Here is an 18097-nt window from a genome sequence, read left to right as displayed (position 1 = left end):
TTTATTTGTCAAATGTCTTTAATTGGGGTTTATTCCTTTTATTTTAAACTTTTATTGTTATTTCTGATTAGAAGTCATCTATTACTTTTGCAGTGACAAAAAGTGAAGTGAAGCATTGTGCATAATGCTTACATCACCTCATTTCACCATTTCAAGCAGCTAGTAAGTGAAGACTCCCTATTTTATAGATGGGGTAACTACAACTCAGAGAATTGAAGTGATTTGCCAAAACAAACAAGACAAGGAGCTAGATAGAATCTGAACCTCTGTGGATCTGACTCCCGAGGTCAGGGAAATGGGAAAACTTTATTTCTTCTTGTGGGGTCACAAGAAGAGGTTGGACTCTCTCCTAAGTAGATTTCCCTTTAGACCAAGGAAGACTTTTTTTTTTTTTTTTAAGTAAAGCTTTTTAAAATCTTCAATATAGGCATTTTATTTCATTTTTAAAATATTTTTATTGATTTCAGAGAGGAAGAAAGAGAGAGAGAGATAGAAACATCAATGATGAGAGAGAATCATTGATTGGCTGCCTCTTGCACGCCCCGGGCATGCGCCCTTGACCAGAACCGAACCCAGGACCCTTCAGTCTGCAGGCCGAAGCTTTATCCACTGAGCCAAACTGACCAGGGCCAAAGAAGACTTTTCAACTAGACCTGTCCAAAGGGCATGAGCGTGCAGGGAAGCAGAGGACCATGGAGTGTGCGGGAGGGGGATTCAGGAGGCCTGAGGCCGCATCTTCCCCGCAGACCAAAGGGCAGGGCTGTCTCTCCCTGTGAGACCCTGGACCACACCAGGCGGCGCGGCTCCTAGTGTAACCGGGGGCGGGGCGGGGCTGCGGGGCGGGGCTGGGCTCCGGGGCGGGGGGGGCGGGGCTCCGGGGCGGGGAGGCGGGGCTGGGCTGCGGGCCTGCGGGGCCTCCGGGGGGGAGGGCGGGGCTGCAGGGAGGGGCGGGGCTCCGGGGCGGGGAGGCGGGGCTGGGCTGCGGGCTGCGGGGCTCCGGGGGGGAGGGCGGGGCTGCAGGGAGGGGCGGGGCTCCGGCCGTAGCGCGGCGCCGGCACTCAGTCGGCGCCCGGCGAGCCTCGCGGACGATGGAGCCCGTGTCGCTGCAGGACTTCGCTCGCGCGCTGGAGCCCGCCTCGCTGCCGCGGGTGCTGCGGGTCTGCTCGGGCGTCTACTTCCAGGGTGAGTGCGCCCCCCGCCGGGGCCCTCCCGGCCAGGCTGTCCCCGCGGGGGCAGGGGCGCCGGAAAGTGCGCGCAGCCCGAGCCCCGACGTGCCGCCCCAGCCGTGCGGTTCGGGGCCGCGCTCCGCCGGGGCAGCTCAGACGCCCATCCCGGTGGGCGGCCGAGCCCGGCCCGGGGCCCCGCTGCGGCGGGGAGGGAGGGGCTGTCAGGGCCGGTGTGCGGCCGGGCAGGGGCGCTCCCGGCCTGATTCTTCCTCCGGGCCGGTCCGCCCCGCTCCGAGCGGCTCCCCCTCCCGCCGTCCCCCGTCCCCCGTCCCCGCCGGGCTCCAGAGCCAGAGCGGTGCGCGGCCTGAGCAGCTCGGAGCCCCCGCACACAGCCCCCCCACCCCCGCACACAGCCCCCACCACACACACAGCCCCCCACCCCCGCACACAGCCCCCCTCAACCCCCCCGCACACAGCCCCCCCCCGACCCCCCGCAACACAGCCCCCCCCCCCGCACACAGCCCTCCGAACCCCCGCACACAGCCCCCCTCACCCCCCGCACACAGCCCCCCGACCCCCCGCACACAGCCCCCCTAACCCCCCGCACACAGCCCCCCCGAACCCCCCGCACACAGCCCCCCCGACCCCCGTCACACAGCCCCCCCGACCGCCCGCACACAAGCCCCCGCGAACCCCCCCGCACACAGCCCCTCCGAACCCCCGCACACAGCCCCCCCCCGACCCCCGCACACAGCCCCCCCCCCGAACCCCCCGCACATCAGCCCCTCCGAACCACCGCACACAGCCCCCACCGAACCCCACCGCACACAGCCTCCTCCCGAACCCCCGCACACCAGCCCCCCGTAACCCGCACACAGCCCCCCCGAACCCCCCGCACACAGCCCCCCGAACCCCCGCACACAGCCCCCCCGCTCAACCCCCCCGCACACAGCCCACCCCCGACCCCCCGCACACAGCCCCCTCGAACCCCCCGCACACAGCCCCCTCCGAACCCCCGCACACAGCCCCCCCCGCAAACCCCCGCACCCAGCCCCCCGAACCCCTCCGCACACAGCCCCCGCCCCCACACCCCCGCGCACACACCCCCCCGCACACGCCCCGCACACAGCCACCCCGGCCCCCGCACACCCCGCACACAGCCCCCCGGCCCCCGCCACACATCCCCCCTCCCCCCGGCCCCCGCACACAGCCCCCACCACCGGCCCCCCGTACACAGCCCCCCCGCCCCGCACACAGCCCCCCGGCCCCGCACACAGCCTCCCCCCGCCCCCGCACCCCCGGCCCCGCACACAGCCTCCTCCCGGCCCCGCACACAGCCCCCCCTCCCCCCGGCCCCCGCACACAGCCTCCCCCGGCCCCCGCACAAAGCCTCCCCCCGGCCCCCGCACACAGCCTCCCCCCGGCCCCCGCACACAGCACACCCCCGCCCCCCCCCGTCCCCCGCACCAGCACCCCCCGGTCCCCGCACACAGCACCCCCACCCCGCCCTCCGCACACAGCACACCCCCCCCCCCCCCGGTCCCCGCACACAGCACCCCCGGTCCCCGCACATCACCCCCGGCCCCCGCACACAGCAGGCCCCCACCACCGGTTGCACCTGAGAGCCAGAGGCAGGCTGGACGGTGGGAGGGGCTGTCGCGGACTGACGGACGGACGGACGGACGGACGGAAGGGGAAGGAGGGCGCGGAGAGAGGGAACCAGGCGCTGGGTGGGGCAGTTAACTCCTGTGCCCTGGCCGCCCTGGCCCTCTGTCCCCTCCAGCTCCGGACCGCAGTGCTCGAGGCCCCGGGCCTGGACCAGGGTGAGCCGTAGGCAGGGCCACCCTGGGGGCAGGTCCACGTGGGACCCTGACGGATCTGGGTTCAAATCCTCTGGGGACTGTTTGTTCTGCCCCGACATCCCGGCTCACCTGGTGTCCCAGCACCTGGGCCTCATCCTCCGCCGCGGCCGGGGGAGGGACCGGCGTTGGGGGGTGAGAAGCTGGTGCGTGGGGAGGCCCATGGGGCAGGCGCTGGGGCAGGCGCTGGAAGGGGTTAGGAACTGCCGCTTTGGAGGCAAACACCCTGGACTCCAGTCCCAATGAGGCTCTTGTTACCTGTCACCTCGGGCGAGGCCCCGCGCCATCGTTTGGGAAGGAAGCTCCTGTCCTCGGAGGGCGTCTGGGCTTACACGCAGCGCGGTGCCCCCGCCCCGAACCGCAGCGGGAACTTCCTGGGGGACGGGGAGAGAGGTGTTTTTGTTTTTTTAATATATATATATATATTTTTTTTTTTTACAGAGAGGAAGGGAGGAGGATAGAGAGCTAGAAATATTCATGAGAGAGAAACATCGATCAGCTGCCTCCTGCACGCCCCCCACCGGGGATGTGCCCGCAACCAAGGTACATGCCCTTGACCGGAATCGAACCTGGGACCCTTCAGTCCGCAAACCCACGCTCTATCCACTGAGCCAAACCGGTTTTGGCAAGGGAGAGGTTTTGACAGCTTCTCAGGGCTGGTGTCAGGCCCGGGGCGGCAGTGGGTGGGGTGGGTGGGACGGTCTGATGGCCTCAGGGCTGGCCCCCCTGTGCTTTGCTGAGAGCCTGGGCGCTCCGTGTGAGAGAGACCTTCCCTGTTCCACACGCTGCTTTCAGCCCAGGACCCTGCCCCGGGACCACCCTGCCGGCCGCCCTCCATCTCCTCCCGTACTTCCTCGAAAAACAATTCATCTGAAGGCGGCACCCGGTGGGTGCTCGGCTCTGTGTGACCGTGACCGTGAGAACCAGCACCTCGGCACCGGTTTTCACTCACGTGACCTAGCTCGGACGGAGAGGCCAGGCTCAGCTGGTCCAGGGGCTCCGAGCGCGGGTCAGAGCGCCGGGCTGAGCAGAGCCGGAGGAGGTGCCACAGGAGGTGCCCGGGCGAAGGGAGAGGCCGCTGTGCTGCCCAGCCCGGGCAGGGAGAGACCGGGAAGGGCGCTCCCGGCAGCAGGCGTGAGGGGCAGGGCTGATGGGAGCTCAGAGCACAGGCTGCCCAGCGGGGCCCCTGCCGAGCGGGGAAACTGAGGCTCTGCCTCCGCAGGTTCCGTCTACGAGATCTGCGGGAACGAGTGCTGCCTCTCCACGGGGGACCTCATCAAGGTCACCCAGGTCCGCCTCCAGAAGGTCGTCTGCGAGAACCCCAGCACCGGCCAGACCAGAGAGCTGGACCCCAGCTTCAAGGGTACGTGGCTCCTGTCTCCCGGGTGTCCTGGCCTCCGGGCGCGCCTGCAGCAGGCACCCCCCGCTGCTGCTCCTCCTCCCCCTCCTCCCCCTCCTCCTCCCCCTCCTCCTCCTCCCCCTCTTCCCCCTCCTTTCCCCTCCTCCCTCCTCCTCCACCTCCTCCTCCCCCTCCTCTTCCCTTCTCCTTCCCCTCCTCCCCCTCCTCCTCCTCCTCCTCTTCCTCCCCCCCTCCTCCCCCTCCCCCTCTTCCCCCTCCTCCTCCCCCTCCCCCTCTTCCCCCTCCTCCTCCCCCTCCTCCCCCCTCCTCCCCCTCCTCCTCCTCCTCCTCCTCCCCCTCCTCTTCCTCCCCCGCCTCCTCCCCCTCCTCCTCCTCCTCCTCTTCCTCCCCCTCCTCCTCTTCTCCTCCTCCTCCTCCCCCTCCTCCTCCTCCCCTCCTTCTCCTCTTCCTCCCCCTCCTCCTCCTCCTCTTCCTCCCCCTCCTCCCCCTTCTCCTCCTCCTCCTCCCCCTCCTCCTCCCCCTCCTCCTCCTCCCCCTCCTCCTTCTCCTCTTCCTCCCCCTCCTCCCCCTCCTCCTTCTCCCCCTCCTCCTCCCCCCCTCCTCTTCCTCCTCCCCCTCCTCCTCCTCTTCTTTCTCCTCCTCCTCTTCCTCTTCCCCCTCTTCCTCCTCTCCCTCTTCCTCCTCCTCCTCCCCCTCTTCCTCCTCCTCCTCCCCCTCCTCCTCTCCTCCTCCTCCTCCTCCTCCTCTTCCTCCTCTTCCTCCGGGCTCGCCTGCGGCAGGCACTCCCCCTGCAGCAGGCACCCCCGCTGCTCCTCCTCCTCTTCCTCCTCCTCCTCCTCTTCCTCCTCCTGCTCCCCCTCCTCCTCTTCCTCTTCCTCCTCCCCCTCCTCCTCCTTCTCTTCCTCCTCCTCCTCCCCCTCCTCCTCCTCCTCCTCCTCTTCCTCCTCCTCCTCCTCTTCCTCCTCCTCTCCCCCTCCTCCTCTTCCTCCTCCTCCCCCTCCTCCTCCTCCTCTTCCTCCTCCTCCTCCCCCTCCTCCTCTTCCTCCTCCTCCCCCTCCTCCCCCTCCTCCTCCTCCCCCTCCTCCCCTCCTCCTCCTCCCCCTCCTCCTCCTCCTCCTCCTCCTCCTCTTCCTCCTCCTCCTCCCCCTCCTCCCCCTCCTCCTCCTCCTCCCCCTCCTCCTCTTCCTCTTTCCTCCTCCCTCCTCCTCCTCCTCCTCCTCCTCCTCCCCCTCCTCCCCTCCTCCTCTTCCTCTTCCTCCTCCCCCTCCTCCTCTTCCTCCTCCTCCTCCTCCTCCTCCTCCTCCGGGCGCGCCTGCGGCAGGCACTCCCCCTGCAGCACGCACCCCGCTCCTCCGGGTGTGCACATGCGACGCGCACGCCACCCGCCTTCATGTGGAGGGGGCTCTGCCTCAGGTGTGCTCGGGGCCAGAGCCTGAGCGGGCCTGGCCGCGCCCTCCCCTTGCCCATCTCCCGGCCCCGTCTGGGCAGGGATTCTTCAGCTCCGGGTCCGTGTCCACGTGCCCTCTGTGTTCGCTCCTACTTCACCTCCTCTTAGTGACCCTGTGTGTGGCCGGCTCTGCTGGGGGCTGGGGTTCAGGATGAACAGGGGCGCCCTCTCGGGGGCAGAGGGAGCTACCAGGGTGGCATGAGAGGAAGAGCAGCAGAAACAGGCACAGTGTGGAGGGGGCTCTGCCTCAGGGTCGGGCAGGCTTCCCGGAGGCGGTGGCCCGGGCTGGAGGGAGGATTCCCTAGAAGCAGCAGCCGGAGGAGGCCCATGTGCACACTTGGGGCTCCAGAAGCCCCATGTGGCTCAGTTTCGGGAAGTGTGTGGTGTGGTGGACGGTGGGCAGCCTGGCTGGAATCCGCTCTGCAGCCACCAGCGGTGGCGTGGTCAGCTCCCTGACCTCTGGGCCCCGGCTCCCTCCTCGGTGCAGGGCGCTCAGGCGCGGGGGGAGGGTGCGATGAGCTGCTTGCATGGGCTGCCGTGCGTGAAGCCTGGCCCGGAGCCCCTTCTCAGTCTGAGTCACTGGACAGTGAGGGAGGTGTGTGCTCCAGGTGGGGGTGGGAGGGAGGTGGGGGGAGTCAGACCGAGGGGTTGGTGAAGGGGCACAGACACGTGTAGGTCTTTATTTTGAAGACACTGAGGAGCCAGTGAGGGTTTTAATATGAAAGTGATGTTGTATTTGAGGATTCCGCTTTTATTTGGAAATAATTTCAGATTTACAGAAGACTTGCTAGTCTACTGTACACCTTATCCAGATTCACTCATTGCTAAACATTTTGTTACATTTGCTTTCTCTCTCTTTTCACACACACACATATGAACATGTCAGTATATATGTATGTTTCTGTATATATTTTCCTTGAACCATTTGAGAGTAAATGGCAGAAATGATGCCACTTACATCTAAATATTACCCCCAATATTTAGTGTGTCCCCTAAAAGGACATAGGCCCACAAAACTAGTTTAATGATCAAATGTAGGAAATCTAATATTGATACAACACTAGTGCCTAACCCAGCGCTGTATTCCCTTCCCCAGCTGCCCTAATAAAGCCCTCGGTAGCGGTTTTCCCCTTGGTCCCGAAGCCAGTCCTACCTCGCACAGCGCAGGCAGCCGCCCTGTTTCTTAGTCTCCTTTGGGCTGGGCGAGCCCTGCAGCCTTTCCTTGTCCTGCCATCCAGACCAGTGCTTTTGCAGAAGGGCCCTCAGGCCGGGTCTGTGCGATGTTCCCTGGCTTGGGTGCTTGCTGAGTGTTTGGGCAGGAAAGTCTCAGGACTCATGTCCGGATGAGGGGTTAGTATAGGGCAGTGTTTCCCAAACCTTTGACATATGTGTACCCCTTCTGTAATTTCCGTAACGCTGAGTACCCCTCGTACTCATGAGAACGTAGAATTAGGCGCAGCTAAGCATGGTGCAGTGCATATCCCCACCAAACTCCGGAGCAACGCGTACCCCCACCAAACTTTCCGTACCCCTGGGGGTGCGCATACCACACTTTGGGAAACACTGGTTTAGGGCAATCAGGTGGCAAGATTGGATGGGGTGGGGAGGGGCAGGGAGGTGAGAGATGCCAGAACTGGCAGACACTTAAGTGGGGGGAGAGGGGTGTCAGAGCTCATTTGGCCAGTGGCTCCTGGGTCTCTAGTGTGGGAGAGAGGGACATGGCGCTGCCCAGGATCGGTGGCAGGTGCTGGAAGTGTGGCATTGGAGCAGTGGTGAGGTTTCTGGAGGCAAAGCTGGCAAACTGAGAGGCAGGTGGGGTCGGGAGGTAGGACAATGTGGCAGTTGTCAGTGTGTCTATGGGGAACTGTCCTCTGTCTCTGTCCCCTGTGTGCCTGTGTCAGAGGGACTATCTCCATTCGGCCCCTCGCTGTCCATTCACACAAGGTCACTTGCTGCCTCCCCTTTCTCAACCCTACGGCCCGGGCACCCAGATACTGGCCTGGCCTTGGCATCTGTCCTCGGGGAATCTGGGTTCTCTCTGGCCAGACTGGGACCTGGTGCATAGAGCCCGGGACCCAGCCCAGGCCTGCCCCTGACACCTCTGCTGTGCCCCCCAGGCCTCTTCAGCCCCCTCACCGGCCCCCAGAGCTATGGGACCCTGGAGGAGCTGTACGCTGCCGTCACCCAGCGCTCCAAGCAGCTGCCCATCTGGTTCATGGCGACCCGCAGAATGCACACGAAGGCCCTGGTGGTGCCCGAGGAGCAGCCCCTCATGCTGGAGTCTGTGGAAGTGTACCTCGGGACCTGCTCCGCCCGCTGCGTGCTGGGCACGGACACCCAGGTGGCGGTGCTGCGCCTGCCCCTGTCCACGGAGGGGCCCTTCTGGGAACTGGAGACGGGGGCCCCTCGGACCCTGCTGCAGGCCCTGGCCCTGAGGGACCTCCTGCTCACCTGCCCCGCCCTCCCCTGGCGCTCCTTGGTCCTGAGGCCCCAGTACGAGCTCCTCGCCATCATGCACAGTGAGTGGTGGACAGGTGTGTGGGGGGGGGCAGGTGGAGGAGGGAAAGGGCCCTGGGAGCAGCTCTGGTGGAGGACGCCGGCCCATAGTCTAGGCCAGTGGCCAGCAAACTCATTCGTCCACAGGCCAAACATCAATGATAGGACGATCGACATTTCTTTTGAGAGCCACATTTTTAAAACTTAAGCTGCTTCTAATGCCACTTCTTCAAAATAGACTTGCCCAGGCAGTTTGTCTCGGTTGTTGCGAGGTGGGGGGCAAGGAATCCACGCGTGGCTGTGTCTGCCACCATCTGACTCGCTTGAGCGCTGGCCTTGCCATGAGGCGGGGCTCACATAACACAGTGGATGGGCCAGTGTGAAGTGAGTAGCTGTGGACCACTGCCTAGACCCAGGATTTCATTAGAAACTGCAATGGTGATACTTTTTCCCCCATCATTCCTTCTTCATGGGGAACTGCAGAGAGAAAACTCCCCCAGCTACTCTGGTTCCAGTGTGCGGAACGACAGGACATTGTTTGTATACACAGAGGTCCTGGGACCTCCACGCAGGCTCAGCCTCCAAGTGGCCAGGTTCCACCTTCTCTCACCAACCTGCCACCGGCCTACACTGAGACTAACAATTCTTTTTTTTTTTTTTTTTTTTTACTAGTTTTTAAAAGAATGAGTTGGCTCCTCAACATCCTTCAATGGGTGATTCAGTTTTATCTTTTTTATCACTATGAACTCAGGGACGAAGTGTTTTCAGTGTTTCAATCCACTGAAACTGTTAATCTTATGGGAAGTTCAGGTTAGCTCAGCTTGGCCAGGAGGAGCCATGGAAGCTGTTTCACACTGGCCCCTAAATCCCTTTGACAAGCCTTAGTGGTCTTGAGTAGATTTTCTTGCTTTCCGTAAAAGGTATTTCAGGCTTATCTTGAGCGTTTCCTCCTCAGGAACTGAAATTAGCTCTCCCAGGGAGCCTGGGCAGTAAGAGACCACATCTGGGGGGCCAGGGATTTTAATGGTGGGGTGGGAGGGCTTGGCAGCTCCTGCTGGATAATGAGGCAGCTCAGGTAACCCAGAAAATATTTTGAAGAAAAACCAACAATATAATGAATCCCCATGCCCATCTTCTAGCTTCAGCCCATTATCCGCTCATCTAGCACAAAGCAAAAATCCCAAAAATGTGGCTGAGGGAAGTCCTCACCACCCCCTCTGAGCCTCAGTGTTCTCATCTGCAAAATGGGAGGCCTTGCCTGCTCCGTCTTCTCTGTGGATAGATCAGACAGCACAGCGGTGGGCCAGTTTGCCTCACAATCACAGTCATTATGAGTTTATGTGCCAGGTACTAATCCAGAGAGGTTATTTAGTCAGTGTTTTTGATTTGGTTTTATCTCTTCATTTAAATCCAGAAAGGACTTGGAAAGGCAGCTTATAAAATTACATTAAAAATTCAATTAAAGTTTAAAAAGTGGTTGAACTGATTGGATATTTGGTATTAAGGAATTATCAAAAAATCATTATTTCAATGTGGTAATGGCATTGTGGTTATGCTTTAAAGTTTTAAACCATCCCTTCTCTTAGGGGCTGAATCAAGATTGTTCTGATTCAAAAGAACTCAGTGAATAGATAGATGGGAGTAGAAATTAAAGATGAGTTTTGAGCTCAGTGTGGAAGCTGGGTACATGAGGGGGTCACTATACTAGTCTCCCTTTCACAAATGTTTAATAATTTCTAAAATAACTAAAAAAAAAAAAAAGGTTGGAGACAAGAGTGGCCAAGGAATCTGGTGCAGCAGCAGAATGCTCGCTGGAAAGAGAACAGGGAAGAGGTCAGCGGCCCAGATCTCTCTGCTGGGGTGGAGGGTGCCGCCGAGGCGGGCGTGGCTCTGCCACTGAGCCGCCTTTCCCCCTCCCAGTGCGCAGGACCGTCGTCAGCATCCCTTCCACCCTGGAGGTCGACGTGGAGGATGTCACCGCCTCCTCTGGACACATCCACTTCATCCAGCCGCTGCTGCTGAGTGAGGTCCTGGCCCGGGGCGGCCCCTTCCCCCTGACCACAGAGATCCTGGAAGTCCCGGACGGGCCCCCCATCTTCCTCAGCCCGTGGGCGAACTCCGTGCGGAAAGGCCAGAGGCTCTGCATCCACGGCCTGGCTTCGCCACCCTGGCGGGTCCTGGCCTCATCCAAGGGCCGAAAGGTGCCCAGATACTTCCTGGTCTCGGGGGCCTACAGGGGGAAACTGCGGCGGCGGCCGAGAGAGTTCTCCACGGCCTACGACATCCTGAGCGCTCTCCAGCCCGGCCGGCCGCTGCGGGTGGTGGCCATGCAGGACTGTGAGGGGGATGAGGCGGAGATCCCCGGCTTCACCTCCCTGGCTATGGGAGACAGGCTGGAGGTGGTGGGGTCCGGTCAGGCCCACGAGGCTCAGGGCAGGGGCATAGACATCTTGGTGTGCCGTCGGCTCAGTGAGCAGGCCGAGGAGGAAGAGAGTGAAGAGGAGGCAGAGGACCAAGAACAGATTGTGCTGCCCCTGTACTTCTCGGGCGGCTTCGTGGAGGAGATGAGTGACAGCCGGCGATACAGCCTGGCAGATCTGACTGCCCAGTTCCCACTGCCCTGCGAGGTCAAGGTGGTGGCCAAGGACGCCAGCCACCCTGCTGACCCTCTGACCTCCTTCCCGGGCCTGCGGCTGGAGGAGAAGATCACGGAACCCTTCTTGGTGGTCAGCCTGGACTCGGAGCCTGGAATGTCCTTTGAGATTCCTCCCCGGTGGCTGGACCTGACTGTTGTGGAGGCCGAGGAGCAGCCAGGCCGGCCAGCTGGGTCTCCCCCCACGGCCACTGTGGATGAGCTGACAGACGCCTTCTATTATCACCTGCGGAAGTTACCTGCCTTCGAGAGCCAGTCTCCTCCACCCAGGCCCCCCAAGCGCCAGGACCTCAGCGGGCAGAAGAAACAGAGCAGCCAGGAGAGAAGCACCAAGGTACCAGTGCAACCCGCGTGGGCGGGGGTGGGCCCACCTGCCAGGATCACTGCAAGTCCAGCCTTTCTCCTCTGTCTAGCATCACATTTCTCTTACAACTGCATAGAACTTGCAGTTTACAAACTTGCACACTTGGCACGTTACTCTTACTCCATCCTCACAATCCTGACATTGGTGTGGTTACCTTGTTTTATGGTTGAGAAAGTGACTCACAGACTCTGAGACTCACCCCAAGTCAGTTAACAAACAGGAGGCCTGAACCGGAGCATAAGCATACTGACTCCAAGGTCAATGTGCTTTGCCTCTTTGCTACCCTTGCTGTCACTCTAGTTTAGGGGTGTCGAACTCAATCAGAGAAGGGGCCAAAATCCAAAATCCAGCCTAAATCGCGGGCAGAATGGTTTACTGAACAGTCATAAACTGTCATTGTGATGGAAACGCAGCGGAGTGCAGTGATGACAGCGCGGTGCGGGCCACATTGCAAGGCCTGGCAGGACAGATTTGGCCCGCGGGCCTTGTGTTTGACACATGTGCTCTAGTTCAAGCTTCGTTTTTCACTTAAACTGTTTCAGCAGCCTCTTTCAACCCTTCCCATTGCTGTCAGGATTGCCTTCCAACTCCTTCCCAGGCCACCAATGGGTTTTGGCCTTATCACCTGAAACCTCCAGTGGCTCCCCACTGCCAGGGGGCAACACAGGCCCCGTAACATAGCATCAGGGTCCCTTCTAAGCTGACCTCAGCCTCACTTTCCCAGGCCCACCTTCCCTCACCCATTCCGAAGCCCACACTCCAGCCAGAGGCTCCTGATGCTGCCTCACTATGCCAGGACCCCGGCCTCAGTATCTTCTTTCTTCAGGCTTATGGGCAAGGCTCAGCTCAGATTTCCTCCTGGGCACTGAGTCCCCCCTCTTGTATATTCACCTGCATGTTGGATGTAGCTTGGGAGTCGGGGTTGGGGAGGGGAGGACAAGACACACACACACACAATTTTGAATTAGATATACCTGCATCTCTCTATTGAGTTCTGTGGGTGCAGGGACCTCACCCACTCCAAAGTGGGCAGAGAAACGCCAGGGAGTGCTGACCTGAATGAAACGGAATCTCAGTAAGGGGACAGAACCAGTCACTGAGAGACTGTTGTAGTCCCAGTTTACTCACTTTGTGGCCTAGATCCGAGCATCCGTTTCCTCATCGGTGAGCCTGAGATAGCATCCCTCACTGGGTTAATTCTACCTGCAGGGGCTTGCTCTGTGGCAGGCTCTGTGCATTGCTCCACCTGCTCTCATGTTGGACCTCTGAGGTGGCCACGGGTACCCTCTGTACTGAGGAGAAAGTAAGGTGCTGGGGGGTCATTAGCCTGAGATCACCGGCTAGCTAGCAAGTGGTGAGGGGGGTTTAAATGGGGCTTGAACAGCTAACTATCATGCTCTGCTTGTAGTTTGCTCTGTGTGGGTAGAAACTTCAAAAAATGGATGCGGGTCTCAGCCCAGAAAGCCGTCATATCAAGAGGGCCGTTGTTGGCCTGTCGCAGCCTTGGTTCCCGATGGAAGTGACGTTGGGCCCGGTTCCTGCTTGTGGTCCTTGTCCAGCAGCTTTTCCTCTCTGGGTCTCGGTTTGCTGTTTGCTGGTCAGGGAGCTGGACATGCTCTCCAAGGCACCGTGTGGTGGGAGGAGCACCAGCTTTAGGTGAGACGTGGTCTGGGCCCGAGTGGTGGTCCAGCTGGGATCCCCGTGTGAGGTCTGACATGGCGTGCTCTCCCTCAGCCCATTTCCTCGTGTGTAAATTGGGGACTGAACCAACTACTCAGAGGGTCAGCTGAGGGTTAAATGAACATATAGTATCAGGCACCAGGGAGTTCAATGAAAATCCTCTTTCTTCTCGGGGGCCCCTCAGCCCTGCACTCCAGTCTGAGGCTTTGTGACTCTCCCCCTTCAGCAGCAGGTGACCAGCCTCCCGTGTGGATTCTGTCTCTGGCCTCTAGAGGTATCCTCTCACCCTGGCCCCTTCCTCTCCTGCCCAAGAACATTTCATGTGTTTATAGCAAAGTCCCCGGGTCCTGAGAAGCCCTGCCCTGAAAAGCGGTAGAGAAGGGACTAGAGGAAGTGATGTTTGGAGGAAATTACATTTCATGGATTCTGCTGCTCTGTTTCCTGGGACCCTGCTGACTTCTGCTTTTTTCTCCCACTTAGTCTTCTCCTCAGGCCCCAGCAGAGCAGCGGCCCGCCCTGCAGCCCAAACTCAGGCCGAAAACCCTGCCAGCAGTCACAGAGGGCAGGTCAGATACCTACAGCAAGATTTCTGCCAAGAAGGGCCAGAAGCCCGCTAAGTCCAGCCCTCTGGATCCATGTAAGCCCTGTCAGCCCCTATCACCCTCATCCTTTCTTCTACCTTTCCTACTGATCCTCTGAGTGGCTGGCCAAACATTCAGCAAGGCCCTGCCAACAGGCAGACCCTTCTGTGGTCCCACTGGATGGTCAGGCCTATATGGATGGGGGAGAGGGGGCTGAGGGTCCCCACTGTCCCTCTCCCAGCTAGGTTCCCCCTGGCAGTGACTTTGGGCCCAGTTCCTGCTTGTTGTCTGCACAGAGCCCTGGCAAGGAAAATGAGTTCCTCTCTCAGCACACCCCCTTCATCCCAAGGCACAGAGGGGGAATGTCTGCCGTGTTCAGTCAGAAGAATTTACAGTTTCCAGGCTAGCAAGAACCTTAGAGCACTCAGACCAGCCCTTCCCTGCCCGCGCGAGGAAGTGTGCCTCAGAGTGGTAGAGTGGGGCAAGGAACCTGCTCAGGGACAGATCCTCACTGACCTGGACTCCTTTGCAGATGATGACGAACACGATTACGAAGAGGTAGTTGAGCACTTTCGGAAAACCCTCTAGAAGCCAGAGAAACCATGCTTCCTGACCACTGCTGCTCAGGGAATCCAGCGCCTCAGGCAATGCTGCAATGCTACAAGCCGTTAGAAGACCTTGGACAGCCTCACAGGAACCAAACCACGGCCAGGGAGTGGCTTTGTGGGACCGATCAGGAACGGGATGGACAGTCCCAGCGTCCCTCGGGATCCAGGTCTCTGCCACTGGCTGGCTTGTTTGGCCTAGCCCCTACACCTGATGTCCTGACTCAGTGTTGGTGTCCAGAAAAGCCAGCTCGTTTCTACTCCATCCTGTGTCCCCTACACCCGTGGCCGGCAAACTGCGGCTCGCGAGCCACATAAGGCTCTTTGGCCCCTTGAGTGTGACTCTTACACAAAATACCATGACCTGGGCGAGTCTATTTAGAAGAACTGGTGCTAGAAGTTTAAAAAATTTGGCTCTCAAAAGAAATTTCAATCCTTGTACTGTTGATGTTTGGCTCTGTTGACTAATGAGTTTGCCGACCACTGCCCTACACCAGCTGTCTCACTGGTCGGTAAAAAAGGAATCAAAACTACCAACTTCAGCGATGGCAGCACTGTGACTCCTGCCTCTTGGTAAAGGGGGACTCAATACTGATCACACTGAACTGAGCGCCCTTTATGTCTGCCACCCCCTCAGCTTCCTTCCTGCTCCCCTCTTCCTCCCTCTCCTGCCAAGGCTCTAAGCTCCTGGGATGCCAGGACTGTCTTCCTCCTCTGCAGCTCCTAGCACCTGACAGCTGTAGGCGACGGCCCAAGATTATTTCACTCAAACCATAAAATAAAAAGGACACCCGAGCTCCTGGGAAAATGACAAGCCATCACTTATTCTGTGTGCCAGATCCTTTACAACCCTATTTAAACCCTCCAGTTTCTGAGGCTGACAATAGCCTGATTTTCAAGATCAGGAAACAAGCTTGAGTGGTCAGGTGTTTGAGGAGGCAGATTGGTCACGAACCTGCGTTAGGATGCCAGCTCATCTATCAGTTATGACTATGAGCAAGTTATTTTAACCTACGATTTACATCCTTGACATGTAAAATAAAACTAAGTTGCCTACCTCACAGGACTGTTTTAAGAATCAAATCAGCCGAAACCGGTTTGGCTCAGTAGCTAGAGTGTCGGCCTGCAGACTGAGGGGTCCTAAGTTCGATTCTGGTCAAGGGCATGTACCTTGGTTGCGGGTACATCCCCAGTGGGAGGTGTGCAGGAGGCAGCTGATGGATGTTTCTCTCATTGATGTTTCTAACTATCCCTCTCCCTTCCTCTCTGTAAACAATCAGTAAAATATATTTTTTTAAAAACACAAAAAACAAATCAGATAACTTTTGTAAAGCACGGTGCTTGAGACATAATAAACACTTGATAAACATGTTACCAATATCAAACATATTCTTTCCACACGTCCACTGTCTCCTAGCTACGGAACCCTCTGTTTAACTCACTTCCAAGGTCACTGTAGGCCTGTTCATGGGGAAGACCAGAGGCCTCACTTCCTGAAGTGGTGGACTTTGGTTTCCTGGAACCTACCACCATGGTCAGCAGAAGACAGGAGGCAGACGAGGTGATCTGAGTCTCCAGCTGAGGTAAAGGCCAAATTTCCAACTCCTGCCATTGAGTTTGTCATGCTTGTGCTTGCTGTCATGGACCACTGCACTTCCCAGGCCCTCTGGCCTTCCCGCCACTGCATGGATTTTTCCAGGTGAAGTATCTAACACCTCATCCTCATCTCCCCCACCAGCTCTCATGCCCTCCTCCAGAAAGATAGTCTAAACTGCAGAGGAGGACCCTGAGGAAGACAGACAATTGAGGACAAACAATAAGCAACAAAGTGAGAAAAGTTCCTCCCTGGCACAGAGCCCCTAGGAGCCAAGCCCACATGCAAAACACCAACAGTTTTCACTTCGCATTTAAGCTTGGCAACAAATTGAGCGCGATCACAAAAAAGGGGTGAGCGGGGGTGGGGAGGGGGGAGAATGGGGATGGACAGAGAAGTGGGCTACCAGCTCCTACAAAAGGGGATTTCTGAGTGGCCAAATGAGAAATGAAAAAATTTCACAATGGGGAAAGCTAGGCTTAAAAGAAAAACATGTTTGAAAATCACAACCGTCCATGTCTGATCAGAGCAATGAAGGTCAGCAGAGAATGGACCAAAGACAGACACCACCCTCAGGGTGCTTTTGGCTTCTTTACCTCTGGAATAAGCCACTGGGCAGTGGGGAGGGTGTTCTATGGGGACGGGAATTCCCTCTGAGCAGTGGTCTCCAAAGTGAGCACCCATGCCCCGAGTACACAAGATGATACACTGGGATACCTAAGTTATTGGTACACCTTCATATTTTTAATGTCCTTTTTAATTTACATTTGTGAATGTTTAGTAACATACAACTACTAATATAGTAGCAGATGTAAATAATTGCTAAATAAATGAATATAAACTGGGGATAGATGCTTACAAATATTTATCAATGAATTCTGAATTTCAGTTGTATTTTAAAAAACCGTATCAGCCGGGACCGGTTTGGCTCAGTGGATAGAGCGTCGGCCTGCGGACTGAAGGGTCCCGGGTTCGATTCCGGTCAGGGGCATGTGCTTGGTTGCGGGCGCATCCCCAGTAGGGGGTGTGCAGGAGGCAGCTGGTCGATGTTTCTCTCATCGACGTTTCTAACTCCCTGTCCCTCTCAATTCCTCCCTGTGTAAAATCAATAAAATATATTTTAAAAATAAAATAAAATAAAATAAAATAAAATAAAATAAAAAAACCGTATCAAACACTAATTCTTATTAGCATTTCTTTCTTTTATTTTTTTAAATAATCATCGAGGATATTTTTTCCATTGATTTCTAGAGAGTGGAGAGAGGGAAGAGGGGGAAGGGAGAGAGGGAGAGAGGGAGAGAGGGAGAGAGGGAGAGAGAGAGAGAGAGAGAGAGAGAGAGAGACATGGACATGAGACACATCAATTGGTTGCCTCCCGCAAGCACCTCTACAGGGTTGGGGAACCTGCACCACGCACGCCCCTGACTGAAAATCAAAACCAAGATCCTTCGGTCTGCAGGCTGATGCTCTAATTACTGAGCAAATGGACAGGTCCTATTGCCCTTTCTTTAGTTAAACCCAGTGAAATACTATTTTTCAAGGAAGCTAATTTCCTACCTGTACACCTAGAGACTCTATGGAGAGCAAGCCAGTCTCATTACTTGGCCATGACACTGGTGATTGCTAAGAACCTGGTTCATACTGTCTCATCATGTTCTAGCAGAACACTACGCACATCCCAGGTGCCCTCATACACCTGAAGTGCAAATGCCTCCTGTGAAAGCAGCAGCTTTTCGAAGGCTGGGGTTTCATTCTGCTAAGGAATGGGCTGCCTGTGGTGAGCCCCACAGGCCTCCGTAGTGCTCAGAAACCAAACAACTCCTGTGAGACCGTATAAATCCAAAGATGGCAGAGAGTTCACTGTGCTATTGGGGATGCTGAACCAGCAAGTCCTGTGAGGCCAATCTCCGTATTTTGCTTTGAATTCCTAGTGCCTGATCAATAAACACTTGCTGAAGTAACGAGTAAGTAGTGTGTGTGTGTGTGTTTTAATTTTTAAAAATCGGTTTCAGAGGGGAAAAAAAGAGGGGGAGAGAGAGAGAGACATCAACTGGCTGTCTCCTGCACAGCCCCTACTGGGGATCGAGCCTACAATCTGGGCATGTACCCCCCCCCCTTTTTTAATTGGCATGTATTTTTATTCAGATAAGTGACAAATGTGATTTTCCTCCCAACATAACATTTTTCATGGATACATTTGTATAGAGAATATTTATTTTTTTAATATATTTTATTGATTTTTTAAATTAAATTATTATCTGTGTACATATTTTAGCATTGCCCCTCCTCCCA

At 57.5% G+C, this 18097-nt stretch overlaps 1 protein-coding gene and 1 long non-coding RNA gene across 2 annotated transcripts; one reads left to right on the top strand and one right to left on the bottom strand.

Annotated features, from left to right (window-relative positions):
- Positions 1–1029: 1029 nt before the first annotated feature.
- Positions 1030–14495, top strand: THEMIS2 (thymocyte selection associated family member 2). Its single transcript, XM_036448344.2, has 6 exons — positions 1030–1182; positions 4248–4388; positions 7950–8351; positions 10249–11315; positions 13506–13662; positions 14139–14495. Exons 1-6 carry the CDS (start codon positions 1089–1091, stop codon positions 14192–14194), a joined length of 1917 nt encoding a protein of 638 aa, XP_036304237.1. The 5' UTR covers positions 1030–1088; the 3' UTR covers positions 14195–14495.
- LOC118724732 lies at positions 10220–17804 on the bottom strand. The gene is made up of 3 exons (XR_004989687.2): positions 17667–17804; positions 17622–17626; positions 10220–10233 (listed from the first exon to the last, which is right to left on the bottom strand). It is a non-coding gene; the product is annotated as an uncharacterized LOC118724732 (long non-coding RNA).
- Between the last annotated feature and the right edge of the window lie 293 nt (positions 17805–18097).

This window comes from Pipistrellus kuhlii, unplaced genomic scaffold (genome assembly GCF_014108245.1).
Source record: "Pipistrellus kuhlii isolate mPipKuh1 unplaced genomic scaffold, mPipKuh1.p scaffold_m20_p_2, whole genome shotgun sequence".
Lineage (NCBI taxonomy): Eukaryota > Metazoa > Chordata > Mammalia > Chiroptera > Vespertilionidae > Pipistrellus > Pipistrellus kuhlii.
The sequence above is the reverse complement of the archived record's forward strand: the minus strand, read 5'-3'. Positions and strand labels throughout refer to the sequence as shown.

Coding starts and splice junctions, on each gene's coding strand:
- THEMIS2 (XM_036448344.2), top strand. CDS start 1,089: ATGGAGCCCGTGTCGCTGCAGGACTTCGCTCGCGCGCTGGAGCCCGCC. Junction 8,352..10,248: donor GCTCCTCGCCATCATGCACA/GTGAGTGGTGGA, acceptor TCCCCCTCCCAG/TGCGCAGGACCGTCGTCAGC. Junction 11,316..13,505: donor GCCAGGAGAGAAGCACCAAG/GTACCAGTGCAA, acceptor TCTCCCACTTAG/TCTTCTCCTCAGGCCCCAGC.